Source organism: Ailuropoda melanoleuca, chromosome 2 (assembly GCF_002007445.2).
Source record: "Ailuropoda melanoleuca isolate Jingjing chromosome 2, ASM200744v2, whole genome shotgun sequence".
NCBI classification, from domain to species: Eukaryota; Metazoa; Chordata; class Mammalia; order Carnivora; family Ursidae; genus Ailuropoda; species Ailuropoda melanoleuca.
Window position 1 is genome coordinate 62,884,834 of NC_048219.1, and position 14,975 is coordinate 62,899,808.

General features: G+C 40.5%; 1 protein-coding gene and 1 non-coding gene across 2 annotated transcripts in view; one reads left to right on the forward strand and one right to left on the reverse strand.

The window, feature by feature from the left end:
* Nucleotides 1–853, reverse strand: part of DIPK1A (divergent protein kinase domain 1A) — a 104,815-nt gene extending 103,962 nt beyond the window's left edge. Inside the window, exon 1 of the mRNA XM_019798276.2 lies at nucleotides 799–853. Within this exon, the coding sequence (XP_019653835.1) occupies nucleotides 799–843 (45 nt within the window). The 5' untranslated portion in view covers nucleotides 844–853. The remainder of the gene's footprint in view (nucleotides 1–798) is intronic.
* Nucleotides 854–6,957: 6,104 nt separating this feature from the next.
* On the forward strand, nucleotides 6,958–7,023 carry LOC117801284. The gene has a single exon (XR_004623798.1). It is a non-coding gene; the product is annotated as a small nucleolar RNA SNORD58 (small nucleolar RNA).
* Nucleotides 7,024–14,975: the final 7,952 nt, after the last annotated feature.

The window sequence follows — 14,975 nt, forward strand, 5'->3', positions numbered from 1 at the left end:
GCCGCGGCGCGCCGCGCTCCCCCCCGGCCCCGCTGCGGTGACGGCGGCCGGCTGCCCGAGGCTCGGCCTCCTGCTCTGCTCGCCCGGCCGCCGCGGCTGTCAGAGCCGCTGCTGCGACTCCGCCATAAAGGGGAGTCGCGCCTTGCCTCGGCCGACACAAATCCAACTGCGCCTCGCGCTTAAAGGGGAGGCGTGCGGAGGAGGCAGAGGGCGCCGCGGCAGGCCGGGTGTCGCCCGCTCCACACGGGGAGGGGCGGGTCGAGCAGGGTGTGTGCAGCGCGGCCCTGAGCGCCGGCCCTTCGGACCTCGCGGACCTGGCCGTCGGCTCCCGACTCCCAGCGCTGCACCCGCCGCGCCTCCAGCCAACCCCGCTACCCCTCCAGTTAAGACCGACGTTCCCTTGGACTGTGCTCTTTCAGTCGGGACGTGTCTGGCGGGCTGCGTGGAAATTTAAAGGAAGCTTGGGGTTCCTTGCGTGGAGACGGGCTCGTTCTCCTTCGCGCGCGGCGGCGGGTGCGGCCGGGCCAGAGGGCGTCTGCCGCAGCCCGAAAGGCCTACGCGCGCAACCCCTGAGGACTAGTCTCTGCTCTGGTGGCCGAGCGAACGCGGACAGGGCTCCTCTCCACTGAACTGAGAGTGCCCCCCAAAGCCATTTCGCCTCTTAACGGCCTTCAACTTTTTAAAAAATGTACTTTTAAAATATTCAGACTTCAAGTTTGTATTGTTTTCAAACATCTTAAGAGTTTTCGTGGCCCCACCCAGGAACCCTGAGTCAAAAGAAAAAAAAGGAAATAGTACCGAATTAAATGCAGTCCTGAAGACAGGAGACCTGGGACGTGGCATAGCTACTCAGTGAGGGCTACATAACGAAGGGTGTGGTGTCTTTCTTTTGACAGTGAAGTCCAAATAAGGGAAAAAAGAGCCACCCTAGTGGGAGAACAGCTGTTGATCGGAGAGACGCGTAATGAAGGAAGATGTGTTTTTGCTTCTTTTTACCCCACATACCACCTTTTCACGTGATGCCAACAGTTTAGGTAGCCCGTTGAAACTCATTGCTCTGAGCAGTGTTTTCTTCAGAAGCAAACCTGTACCCAGTCGCTGTGGTTTTTACCTAAGCCTCGTTCTGGTGCTTTGCATTTCTGAAGAAAAAAAAAAAAATCTTCACATCTGCCCCTCGCCCCAACCCACACACAGACACAGATTTTAAACCAGGGTGTTTGTGATTGCTTGCAAATTATTCCATTTTTCACTGATTTTCAGTTTGGGTTAAGAGAACAGTAATGTCTTGAGTTAGCTAAGAATGGATGCTACGTGTTTCGTTCATTCATTCCTTAATCCAATAAATACTAATGGAACACCTGGACATTGTTCTAGTTGGTTGGGTTATAAACCTGAACAAAACAGAAATCACAACCCACATGAATATTACATTTTCGGGGTGGGGGTAACAGGCAATAAATAATAAATGTAGCAAATGAAATCAAATAGGGTAATAAAGCTGATAGGGGATATAAAAAAAGAAAAATCAATAGAGGTGAGGGGAACTACAGGTAGTGTAGTTTTGAAGAGAAGGATCGAGGGTTCAATTTGGAAGTGTGACATTTGAGATCTATCAGGAGAAATCCAAGTAAAGATTTTGAGTTGGTAGTTGTATATTTGAGTCTGGGGTTAAAGATAGTGTCTCAAGCTAGAGATATTTGAGAGATACTAACATTTAGATGATATTTACAGCCAGACAAGATCACCAAAGGAGTGAATGTAAATAGGAGAGAACCAAGGATGAAGCTAGCAAAGGAGACTGACAAGGAGCAGCCAATGAAGGAGAAAAACCAAGAGAGAGGTGCCTAGAAGCCAAGTGAAGATAGCCGAGGAGTGAATAGTTATATGTGAGTAAGGACTGAGAACTAATCTTTGGATTTAGTACCATGGAGGCTATTGGTAACACTTCAGTGGAGCAATGGGAGAAAATTTGGTCCATGTGGGTTTAAGAAAAAATGGGAGGAGGGAATTAGGATGTCTAATACACACAATTCTTTTGAGAAGTTCTTTACAAAGGGGAGTCCAAAAATGAGCAGTAACTGGTGGTGGAAGTGGAGTCAACAGCAGATTGACAAATTGGGAGAAATACTTGTTTTTGATGAGAATGATCTGGAAAAGATCTGGCAGATGAAAAATTAATGTAGGATCAAGAAGAGAGAATTGCTGGAGCAGTGTCATTGAGTGGGAAAGAGTTTGGAATCCAGCACACAAGTGAAAGGATCTTCTGTAGACATGAGCACAGGCTCTTCTATGGGAAGAGGCAAGCAGGTGGGTAGGAGGGGTGGTAGAAATCTGTGGAAGTCCTCTTCTGATCATTTCAGTTTTCTCAGAGACAAAGGCAGTAAGGTCATCAATAGAGAGGTGCAGAGGAGTAACAGAGCTTTGAGGAGAGAAGAGGTGTGAAGTACTTATCTAGGAGAATGGGAAGATGAATGGACTAGGGAAAAATCATACACTTACTGAGTGCCATAAAGGACCCACTTGAGTTCACGGTCATGAATTTAAGTGAGATAAGTCAGAGTGATTGTGCCTTTTTGCCGAGTAATAATTGGCTATTAGGATGCAGGCTCAGAATAGGCTTAGAATTCTTTCTAATCAGGTTTTACGAAGAGAAGAAGAGCAAGGAAGTTGAGAATTTAAGTAAGGGAGTGATTATGATTCTCCATGGAGTTTAGGATGAAGGAAGAATGAATATGGAGAGATCAAGGACAGAGAAAACGTGGTAGGTTCAATGAATTGCAAGTTTTTGAGGGACTGTGGGAGTCAGAGAATAAAAGGGACTGAACTGGAAAGATAGATGTATAATAAAGAGTCTGATTCCATTTTTAAAATATTCATTGACAGCTTTCAAGGCCCACCTCTCCTCTTCCCTGTGCCCCACATCTAGGAAAACTGATAAGATGACTCCTTTGGTGCTGTGGAAAGTACAAACCATGCAAGACCCAGCCCATCTGAGGGCCCCTTCACCCTGGCCCTACCCCTCAATCACCATAAAACTCTAAGCCAGTCTCCTGTCTTTGTTCCTTTACACCATATTTGTACCAGTTTAGGAGCCAGCCCTGCTCTCCACAGAAAGCTGCTTTTTGTGAGTAATAAAACTTTTTTTTTTAAAGATTTTATTTTTAAGTAATCTCTATACCCAACATGGCGCTCAAACTCACAACCTTGAAACCAAGAGCCATACACTCCACCGACTGAGCCAGCCAGGTGCCCCATAAAACTTTTCATACTCTCTTGGTACATGTGTGGCATCATCATTCTCGACATCCAAACCAAATCTGAGGTAAAGGAGCCCATCCTGCTTCTGCAGAGTGACCTCAGCAGTATGGTAATTAGAGTGGGATGCAGGAAAACAAGACTATGGAGAAGTGATGTAGTCTAGAGTGGAATGCAACAAGGGCAGTGAGTGCCTAAGATGTGTGGAATACAGTGTCATTGGAAGAGATTCAAGGAGAGTGTCATAAGGGTTATCTATGTATATATTGAAAACAAGACTTAGAATTAGGAAAGGTGCTAGAGAGGATGCCAGTAGCCAAAATATAAAGTCCTTGAAAAATCAGGCGGAGTGGTATATGAGTAAGTACATGACTTCCACAATGAGGAGGGTGACAACATCAGAGGACATGAGTTAAAAAACAAAACAAAGCCAGTACTGGGCAGGCGGAGAAATTAGAAAGGCGAGAGGAAGAGCATCCTGAAAGAAGCAATGAGAGGCAAGGAGGATTCCAACCCCACCTCCAAGTCCAGTGGTATGAGGTCTCTGGAAAGGCTGCACGGACAATTGCATCTACAGGGGGTGAGCCAGGCTTGCTTTAGAACAAGGTGAAGGAAATATTCAGAGAAGAAATTAAGAATACAGAGAATTTTGCTGGTGATGGACCATGAATTCCAGAGGACACAGTGGAATCATCTCAGAAATTGGGGTGTGGTCGGGAAAGGATTCAAAATAGGGATGTGAAGAGCCTTGAGGTGGGTCAGTGGGTAGAAGATGAAGGGTGACTTGGGAGTCTAGAATTTTTCCTGGTAAGGGATATAATCAACAGGAATAACAAGGACAAAAGTTCAACCAAATGAGAAGAAATGATTACTCAGCTCTTATTTGGAGTCAACAAAGCTTAAATGTAGTTAATATTTTCTTATTTGGAAGGGGAAAATTAGTTTAGATCATTTTCATTTCAAACTTGGGTTGTTTTCCTTGCCATCACATGTTACAGGAGCCTCAGAGAGAAAAGTGGGGCTAGGGCAACCTCCCAGGGTCCACACTGGGATCCTCACTGTAGGTGGGTTTGATAAGCCCTCATACTACTGGACTTGTACTTTTGGTTTTAAATCCCCCTTATGTGTTCCAAGATGAACCCAAGCAGGTTGGCTTATGGCAAATTTGCGTAGGAAACTTTCTACCTCTTGATTTCACACCTCCTTTGCACTCTCATTACATTAGCCCTGCAAATTCTTGATCTTGTATGTTGGACCTGCCCTACAAACATCTAAATTTACCTGTTTACCTAAAAGTCATTCTTATGGAACTTAAAGGTTTTCTGTTTTTCTAAGTAAAGGCTAGCTAATCAAAAACTAATCCATATGATACTGTCCAGAGGTGCTAATTTGTCATCATGTAGCATAACTTTGGCCTTCCATGGACAAAGGAGTGAGTCCAGTAGTTCAAGTACAAGTGACCCTTGAACAACATGGTTTTGAACTTTGCAGATTTTTACAGTACAGTACTTTAAATGTATTTTCTCTTCCTTATGATTTTCTTAATAAGTTTCTTTTCTCTAGCTTATTGTAAGAATATAGCATATAATACATATACAAAATATGTGTTAATCGACTATTTATATTATCAGTAAGGCTTCCAGTCAATAGTAGGCTATTAAGTTTTTTGAGAATCAAAAGTTATGCACAGATTTTCTACTGGATGGTGGCGGTGTTGGCACCCCTAACCCCCATGTAATTCAAGGGTCAACTGTATAGGAAAAGCAAGATCAGTAATCTTTGAATTTCTTTGTTTATATACTCTCAAAAGAACTTTGAAAAATACATCTGTCCCCTTCTTATTTTTATATCAGTGTCCCAAATTTTTATCATAAAATAAAACAATTGTAAAGGAAGCATTTTCAATATTACATTGTAAAATTGGCATTTAAAAACAAGAGCCATGCAAGTCTTAAGTATGTTAGTGGACTGCAAATACCACAGCAGTTTAATACCATTTAAAGAGCAAATTAAAAAATTATTTCTTTAGCTTTCCTAATTGAAATGTTATTCCTTTTTCTTTTTCTTCAACTTTTATAATTCCATTTCCCTTATAGAATTTTCTCTGTTATATATTTTTATGCATTCTAATTTATTTTTCTTTCTTTTTATTTTTTATTATTCATTTATTTATTTATTTATTTATTTATTTATTTATTTATTTGACAGAGAGAGAGAGAGACAGCCAGCGAGAGAGGGAACACAAGCAGGGGGAGTGGGAGAGGAAGAAGCAGGCTCCCAGAAGAGAAGCCTGATGTGGGGCTTGATCCCAGAACGCCGGGATCACACCCTGAGCCGAAGGCAGATGCTCAACGACTGTGCCACCCAGGCGCCCCAAGATCCAGATTTCTGACTCTTGTGAAAACTGGATGATCAGCTAACTCAGCGTTTCATTCACTCAACAACAATGAGTTGGCGCTGAGAACAGCATCCTCCTCTTTTCTGGGCCTGTGCTCTACAGTTTACCACAGTCCCCCTCACTCCCTAATATTTCTGCCTCGGCCCGCAGCACTTATTTCTCTTTCCAGGCTGCTCCCTATAGGCATCTGAATTTGTGACCTCTGAGTTAACCTCCTTGTGAAGGATTTGGGAAAGCAGACACAATCAGGAGTTTCTTTGAAGCTTCAAAATGGGAAGCAGGAAAAGGACTAGTGGAGAGAATAGAAGGGAGGAGATTAGGCTCTGAATCAGCGATTCAATTAAAAAAGAACCCCTGTTTTACATGAAATTCCCCAGAGAACAGAATAGACAAATTATTTATTTACACTGTTTCCTGGGGTGCAAATTCAGTCACCATCATCCACTAGAATGGTAAGGCAAGGTGGTGACTGAATTTGTACCCCAGGAAAAATGAAGTCTGTTGTGACTTAGTCATGAGAACATTAGACTAAAATGAGAGACTGGGCATTAAAATAAAAAATTTAATAGGAAGGAAGGATGGATGGAAGGAAGGAAGGAAAGAAAGAAGGAAAAAAAACTAAAATGAGAGATAAGGTACTCATTTATCTTCTATGAAAATGCAAATTGAATATTGATTTTAAAAAGTACAATGATTCTCTAATTTTCCACTGATATCACCACAAATATTATGAATCTATTGTGTCCAAAATATTATAAAATGATGTTAGGAGTATAGAACACAAGAAATTTAATAGGAAGTAGGGCAGGCATTTTGTGTGTCTTGTTTTTTAATATTTAATTTAATTTAAAGGAATGATTAGAATTTGACAGCAAATTCTAATTCATTATTATGCCCCTAATACCTAACACAGCACAAACATTTGCTGAAAGGATGAATGAATAAATGAGGCTGCCAGGAGGACAGAAAATACAAAAACAGAATAGGTTTTAAAGATGTTTTTAACTTAAAAGCAACATTCAAAATCTGAAACAGAATCATGAATGACAATCTACATTCTGTTTCTTATTCTTATTGGTACATTCCCTGAAGAAATATTGTGGGGTTTTTTTTGGAATACTTCCTCAAGAAAAGGAACAGCTCATAATTTGGTGCTGGGTTTTTGTCTGACTTGAGACATAGCACTATAATTCTGGAAATTGAAATTTCCCCAATGAAAACATGGCACTAAAAGACTTCTATTGAGAATTCATGATGACTATAGCAAGCATGTCAGAAATTATCATATAAAACTTGTCACATGCCCGCGATGATGGCATTTCTTAGAACACCTTTGGATTAATCATGAAAACAACTATTCTCTGAGCAGCTGCTGGAAGAAAAAAAAAAAACTTGTCACATGGAAGTTATTGAAGGGTTAACTTTGTCATGGTGGGTTGTGGTCTTCAGCAGGATATCAACTTGCCCTGAGACAGAATATTTTCAGCCTCTGGCAATAGTCTCAGGATCTCCTATAGATTAACTGTCAATGTCACAACATTCAAATAGCATTCCGCGATCTGGTTTCCCTATTTTGTGTATAAGAATAAGCTAGGGGCGCCTGGATGGCACAGCCGTTAAGCGTCTGCCTTCAGCTCAGGGCGTGATCCCGGCGTTATGTGGGATCGAGCCCCACATCAGGCTCTTCCGCTGTGAGCCTGCTTCTTCCTCTCCCACTCCCCCTGCTTGTGTTCCCTCTCTCGCTGGCTGTCTCTATGTCTGTCGAATAAATAAATAAAATCTTAAAAAAAAAAAAAAAAGAATAAGCTAGGCTCTCTACAGAAGGGGAAAATTGCACAGAGTCTTACTGCAGCAAAAGGTGACCTGGTAGCCCACTGCCAGAGCCCTGATTATTAGGGTGATTTGTAGTGTTGTCTTCCTTCTGAAGACCAGCCCTAAATATTTCCCAGTTCTCTTGAGCACAGGAATAACCATCCAAATCCAGGAAACATCCAATTCTCTCAGATGACAGCAGAGATCTTAGGAGACCCAGATGTTTCCTTGCTGATTACCTGCAGTAAAATCCAGTCAAAACCAACCAATTCAGAAGATGTAATAAAGGTTCAGACTTCTTGTGGAGCATATTCCTTATCTTTTCCCAAGGTATCTTTTCCCCCTCGTTTTCTTCAGTGTTTGTTGTTTCCATGTAGTGATTAGGAGCTATCTGGAGGCAGATAGATTTTGTTTATCTGGTTCCACCACTTTCTCACTGTGTGACCTCCTTGGGCAAGTTACTTAAAATCCCCATGCCTCAATTTCATCTTTAGTAGTAAGTCAGTAAACCTGTGTGACAATTAAATTAGGCTGTGTGTTATAAAGTTCTTAGCATAATACCTCACACAGGCTAAGTACCACACACACATAGATGCCTAAAATGTCATGCTGGAAAACCATGTGCAATCACTTTTTTTTAAAGCGAAAAAAACAATGAAAGGAGTTTTTCACTTCAAAAGCATGACTGGGTAAATAGACAAATTTACACCCATTCCTGTGAAATTTGTTATTGAACAAATTCATGGAATACCAACATCTTCAACAAATCTTCCCCATAAACTTTCAGTAAAAATCCATTTTTGAGTTTTAGGGGAATGAGCTTTTCCACACAAATTTATTTTCTTTTTCTTTAAGATTTATTTATTTGTCCTAGTGGGGGAGGGCAGAAGGAAAGGGAGAGGGAGAGGGATAGAGAGAATCTCAAACAGCCTCCCTGTTGAGCACAGAGCCTGAAGTGGGGCTTGATTCCACACCTTGAGATCATGACCTGAGCTAAAATCAAGAGTTGCCCACTTAATCAACTGAGCCACACAGGTACCTCCATTAATTAATTTTCTTAGTAAACAAAACTGGTCCCTTAGTACCAACTAGTCCTAGTACCAACTCTTGTAAAAATGTTGACCATTGTTACACTAACGGAGATCTTTTTGAACTATGTCACCTATGTCCCTGTTTTATTAAACAGCTTATAATGAACACGATTTAACAATTTCTTGATGCCATAGGATCATACCATATAGAATCAAATATCTGGCATCTTGGGAGTAGGCCAGGTATGGCCCACTGATACCAGAGAAGGGAAGAGAACCAGTCTTGAATATATCCACTGGGATAGGATTGCAACTTGGGGATACTGACATGTTAACAGGTATTCAAAATATTTCAAGGTATCACGCCATAGTTCATAAAAGAAGTTGTCAGTGGGTAGCCCAAGGCAGCAGTTGAACGCACAGTCAAGTTGACATAAAATCAAAAGGCTCAGAGGGAGATAGTTCTCTGGGATTCAGACCAGCAGACTGGAGGTGGTAACTGGAAGGTCTGTCCAAAGATTGTCAGGTTTTATAACAATGACCTGTGTCAAGGTCAGGGCTCCAAACCTAGAGGTGATAACTGTGCTGGGCAGGCAACTGGAAGATAAATTGTGGAACAGAGACCAAGGCAAAGGTTTAATTATAAGAGTAGGGAAACATGAAGAGAGTTAAAGTCTAGGATATTATCAAGGTGAACCCAGTACAAGGATGACTTGACCCTAGGTCATAGACTGGGGGGGGCTGGAATTAGTTAAAAATCTTTCTCAGGTAAAGAGATGTTGGGTAATTTGCCCAAGGTCATGCTATAAAGGCAAACAGCCAGAATTGTACCACAGGATATCTGACTGCCTACATATTTCTGCTGCTTTGCTTGGTTCCTTTTAAAACAAAACAAAGGTTATACTATTTTGGAAAATACAGAAATGATTGAATTTGTTTTTCTGATTCCAAGGAAAATTCCAACTGTAAAATTCTAGAGTCACATAATTAATTTATAATTTTTGATGGGACAAGAAGAGTGAGTTGCCTCTTTATTTTTTTTTAAGATTTTATTTATTTATTTGAGAGAGAGTGAGAGACAGCATGAGAGTGGGGTGAGGGACAGAGGGAGAAGCAGACTCCCCACTGAGCAGGGAGTCTGACACAGGACTTGATGTGGGGACTCTAGGATCATGACCTGAGTCAAAGGCAGATGCCTTAGACTGAGCCACCCAGGCACCCCTGCCCCTTTATTTATAAGAAATATATTGATGATATGAAATGGCTTGCTCTATGTGTACTTGAAAATTAATTCTTTTAAATTCTTACAACCTAAAATTAAACTTTTCTTTAAAGATTTTATTTATTTATTTGAGAGAGAGAGTGTATAAGCAGAGGGGAGAGGTAGAGGGAGAAGAAGACTCCCCACCAAGTAGGGAGCCTAATGTGGGACTCGATCCCAGGACCCTGGGATCATGACCTAGGCTAAAGGCAGACACTTAACCAACTGAGCCATCCAGGCACCCTAAAATTAAACTTTTCAAAAGGAGCCTGTATATCCCTATGAAAATAGCACCATTCAATTAGATTTGAAATTAAACACTAGTTTTAAATTTGGTATCCTAAAAATACATTATTGTAAGTGTTTATGAATGTTAAGATATTTACCCATTAAAAATATCTAAATTCACATATTCAAAATTTGGTAATAAGCTAAAAGCATTTAGTTCAAAGGAACAAAATTTTCTTGATATAAAACAAGAATATTATTAAGAATCAATGATCTCTCAGGGTTCTTGTTTTAAATTCTTCTTAGATGATTATTATTTTATTGCTTGCATTACCGACAATAAATATCTTTCTTTTGAATCCAGATCTTTTTAACTTTATATTCCCTATTATTGCCTTCCTGAGATTCAGATCTAAAGGAGGCGTAGTAACCCTTCGCTCCACTCCTGCATTTCCTTTCTCCAAAAGGGTATTTCCTCTTGATTGCTCCACCTAAAGCTCTAAAAATGTCAGTTCTGGAATTATGAGCAATGGTGGTGCTTTGCAAAAATGGGTCAAAAAAAATCAAACAGCTAAGGGAAGTTGGAGGTGGATATCTGCTAGGCAGTGGGATAGCAGGCATGGAAAAACACAAGTCGAGAAGTACGCAGAAACCAAAGGATAGGAAAAATCAGTACACAAGAACCAAAGACAGGCAGAATTCAGAGTGTGCCAGAAATCAGGCAAGAACACCAAATTGACCAGAAATCCCAAAAGAATGTTTTAAGAGACCAGGAATGCCAAAAAGCCAGGCAGATAGTTAGGAACCAGGTGATGAGGAGGTAAGGGTACAGCCTCTGCAAGAGGTCTGATGACAGAGCCAAGCACCTAGGCTAAGAAGTCGATAAGGAAAACTTGATTCTCCAGCCAAACGGTATCCAGCTTGGTACTGTCAGGAGAGGTAGGAAAAAGAAAATCTAGTTGCTCAGAGATTTTGGAATTGGGCCAACCAGAGCAGGTCCTCTTTTTGTTCTTTTGTTAACACAAGATTTGACTGCATGACTAGATAGCTGGCTAATTTTCTTCACTTTTGGACACTTTTATCCAAATAAAAATTCACAGCACTCTGTTGCTCTCTTCCTAGGTGATGTGGCATTCTTAATTGGTTCTCACAGATGCTGCACTGATTCAAATCTTGGCAAGAGATTTACAGCATCTCAGGACAAGTTGAGAACTGAAAATAGATCCTGTCCATTGACTCAGCAGGACTGTAGAGCTTGCTTCTTAATAATCCTACACCAAGTTAGAACTCGTGTCTGAGACATCCTATTCCATCCCAGTGTGGGTCTGATTTTGTTCCAAAGGTAGTTTTCTTATTAAAACACAAGCATTGACAGCTGGTACCATGTTATATTCTCCCTCTTTGCAGAATGCTAGCCAAGTTCTACAGATAGGAAAGTCTGGTGACATTTCCCTCCTCTTTATAAAGTACAGGTCTTGCAGAACCCACTCCCTGTCAAGGCCAACTGGGAAAACAGAATCTTTTATCTTTATTGGCAGAAGGGTTTATCTATTTCATTTCCTTCTTTTAAGCTGGGGGACCAGTCCCCCCTCATTTGTGGTTTTGCTTCCCACAGTTTCAGTTACCCACGGTCAACCACAGTGCAGAAGCAGATAATCCTTTTCTGACATATTCTCAGAAAGTCAACAGTAGCCTAGCAGTACATCACAGTGCCTATGTCATTCACCTCACTTCATCTCATCACATGGATGTTTAGCCATCTCACAACATGCTAAGAAGTAGGGTGAGTACAGTACAATAAGATATGTTGAGAGAGAGACCACACACATAACTTTTATTACAGTATATTGTTAAAATTGTTCTATTTTATTATTGTTGTTAATATCTAATTGTGCCTAATTTATATATTAAACTTTATCATAGGTGGGTGTATATAGGAAAAAAAACTAGTATGTGTAGGGTTTGGTACTACCCCTGGTATCCACCGGTTCTTACATAGACCCTGCAGATAAGGGGCAGGGGAACTCCTTTGACAGATAACTGACTTTCTGATCATGACTTACCTCATGGGGGTTGATAGCAGAAGTTGAGGGCATTTCCTCAGAAGAAAAGATTTCTTTTACATTACGTTCAGGAATGAGAACTGGTGGATCCAGTTTTTCCTTTCCCTCCTCATTGTCACTACAAGGACTGACAGGCAACTCTGCACCACATCCAGTCTTGTTGAAGTCCCTGTGGTGTGTGATAGTTTTGTGGGTTTGGATCAGCTACCTGAGTTTGAATTCCAGCTCTATAATTTTCTAGCTATATGTTTTTAGGTAAGTTACTTAATCTCTCTGGTCACTAGTTTTCTCATCTCTGAAAGATTTAAAATGATACTTAAGTCATAGGCTTCTTGTGTGGATTAAACAAAATAACGTAGTTGAAAGTGTCTTGCATATTGGAAGTTTTCTGTGGACATGAACAAAACCGTAAAGTAAAAGCTTTGGTACCTGAAGGGGGTAGGGCATACACTGTTCTGTCTTGGCTATCCATCACAAGACTATCTACATGTGAGACTGTTCTTTCACAGTGCATAATTTGATTAAAAGACAAAAACAAAAAATCTCCCCAAGGGCATTTTTAAAAAATAGATGGCTTTTCTCTTGGGTAAATGGAAATTTCCAGTACACTGGCCCCTAGACAAAGTTTAGCTTAAATCCCCTTGTAGCTCTAACAGTAGCTTGGTAGGTAGCTCAGCATCATCAGGCACTTAAAGATCAGTGTTCTACAGCCAAGAAAACAGGCTTAGAAAAGTTGGATCATTTATCATAGCTCATGCAGTTAGTCATTATTTAAAATGGTTCAGTGGTTTAGTAGGTTGGACTTGCATACTGCCATAGCCTCAGCTAGCACCACTGTCTCACAAATGTTTGCATTTAGCCACAGGGTTCTTCTTTCAGTTCCTCCATTGCACTGTTCTCCCCTGCCACATGGCTTTTGCACGTTCTGTTCTCACTTCCCAAAATGCTTCTTGCCTCTCTTTGTCCTCTTCCCAAACTCTTAGTTGTCCCGCAGATATCAATTCAAACAAGTCTTCCCTAACTCCCAAGTTCTGATCCTACATCACATAGTCCCAAAGCCTGTTCATGACCTGTAAAGACATTTGTGGGATTATATGATAAGTGTCTTTTTTCACTTCTAGATTATAAACTCTTTGAGGGCATAGGCCATGTCTGTTTTTTGTTTACCGTTGTATCTACAGAACTTAACTGTCTGCCTGCGATATAGTAAAACTAGTAATAAGTAAATATTTAGATAAATGAATAAATTATCTGAGTCTGGAGCCCAAGTCTTAACCAAAACACAATAGTTTGATCTAGACAATGCTGACTTCATAGGGGTCTGTGACTCTCATGGTCACTCTAGAGTTATGACAACAGGGTCTGATGTTACTGTTAACAACAGTGGCATTAATATGGTATAACCAGAAACCTTGTAGAAGACCTTGGAATCCTAGTTTGAATCATGAGAGGTTTAGGACATTACATGCTCCAAAGGGAAAGTGGATCCCTCACTACCCTTTTTTCAAAAAAAGAAGGGGGAGGAGTTTTGGAATCCTTTATAGAGATACATACAATATAACAAAAATATACTAACATAAATGAGGAAAGGGGTCAAAGGGAAAGTTAAATGGTAGAAAAATATCATACCTAGGATTTAAAATTCATGTAGTATGTAATATAGTATAATATATAATATCTAGCCACTAAAATTCATCCATGAACTTCTTTTTTTATTATAATAATATTTTTTATTATATTATGTTAGTCACCATACAGTACATCCCTGGTTTTTGATGTAAAGTTCCATGATTCATTAGTTGCGTATAACACCCAGTGCACCATGCAATACATGCCCTCCTTACTACCCATCACCAGCCTATACCATTCCCCCACCCCCTCCCCTCTGAAGCCCTCAGTTTGTTTCTCAGAGTCCATAGTCTCTCATGCTTCATTCCCCCTTCTGATTACTCCCCCTTTCTTTATCCCTTTCTTCTCCTACCAAACTTCTGTATAGGCACTGGGAAGCATACAAATTTGGCTTAGTGTTTCCTAGTGGCCAAGAGAAAACAAAGCTACCACAAGATTCACAGTGTAAATAGCATAAGATGAAAGAGGGCCAGATGCTCAGGAAAAAACACAGTTTTTTCTACACTGTTGTGATGTCTAGACAATGTTCTCTAGACAATGTAACAATGGTACAGTATGTACAATGATGGAGGTAATGTGGTTGTTTCTTAAAACACCTCTCAGTGTACACTCCAGGCAAAATGATAAAATGTAGATCAGAAAAGGCCCATGTCATGAGGGGAAGGGGTGTTGAGACAGTGTGCCGCAAGAAATCTTTCCAAGGATCTGTCTCCAAATCTGACAAAATGTATAATGTCTAGAGAAGGGGTCCATGCCCATGAGGCCATTCTCCCTGAACATGATTTTTACAACTAAACTTTTGTTAATAATTCAGCACCAGGTAATTTAAGGTTATATTTTCTTAGAAGAATCTGAAGTGTAGAAGTTCTATGGTATAATTAAGTATAATCAACACAGAATTGATACCCTTTATGAAAGGAAATCATCTAACCAGTATGCCAAAATAGAAAACCACCAAACTTCTGCATGGAGGTAGACTAGAAAATGCAGGGCCAAGATTTTCCTCAGATTGTATTTTTGGGTCCATTTCAATACACGCACATACAGCATTAATTCACATCAGGAAAATTTTAAAAAGAGCTTTGATTACAAAAGTATAGGCACTTGTGAAATATTTAAAAGACACAGAAAGCCTTCCTACCCTTATCCTCTCTATCCTCAATTGCCCTGGGTAACCATGGATGCTTTCTTATGTCTCCTTCCAGACCTTTATCTATGTATAATCTTAAGAAAATCCCTGGGGGAGCTAGAGGGGATCTTGATGCCCCTAACACTGTTATATGATGATTCTCTCTCTC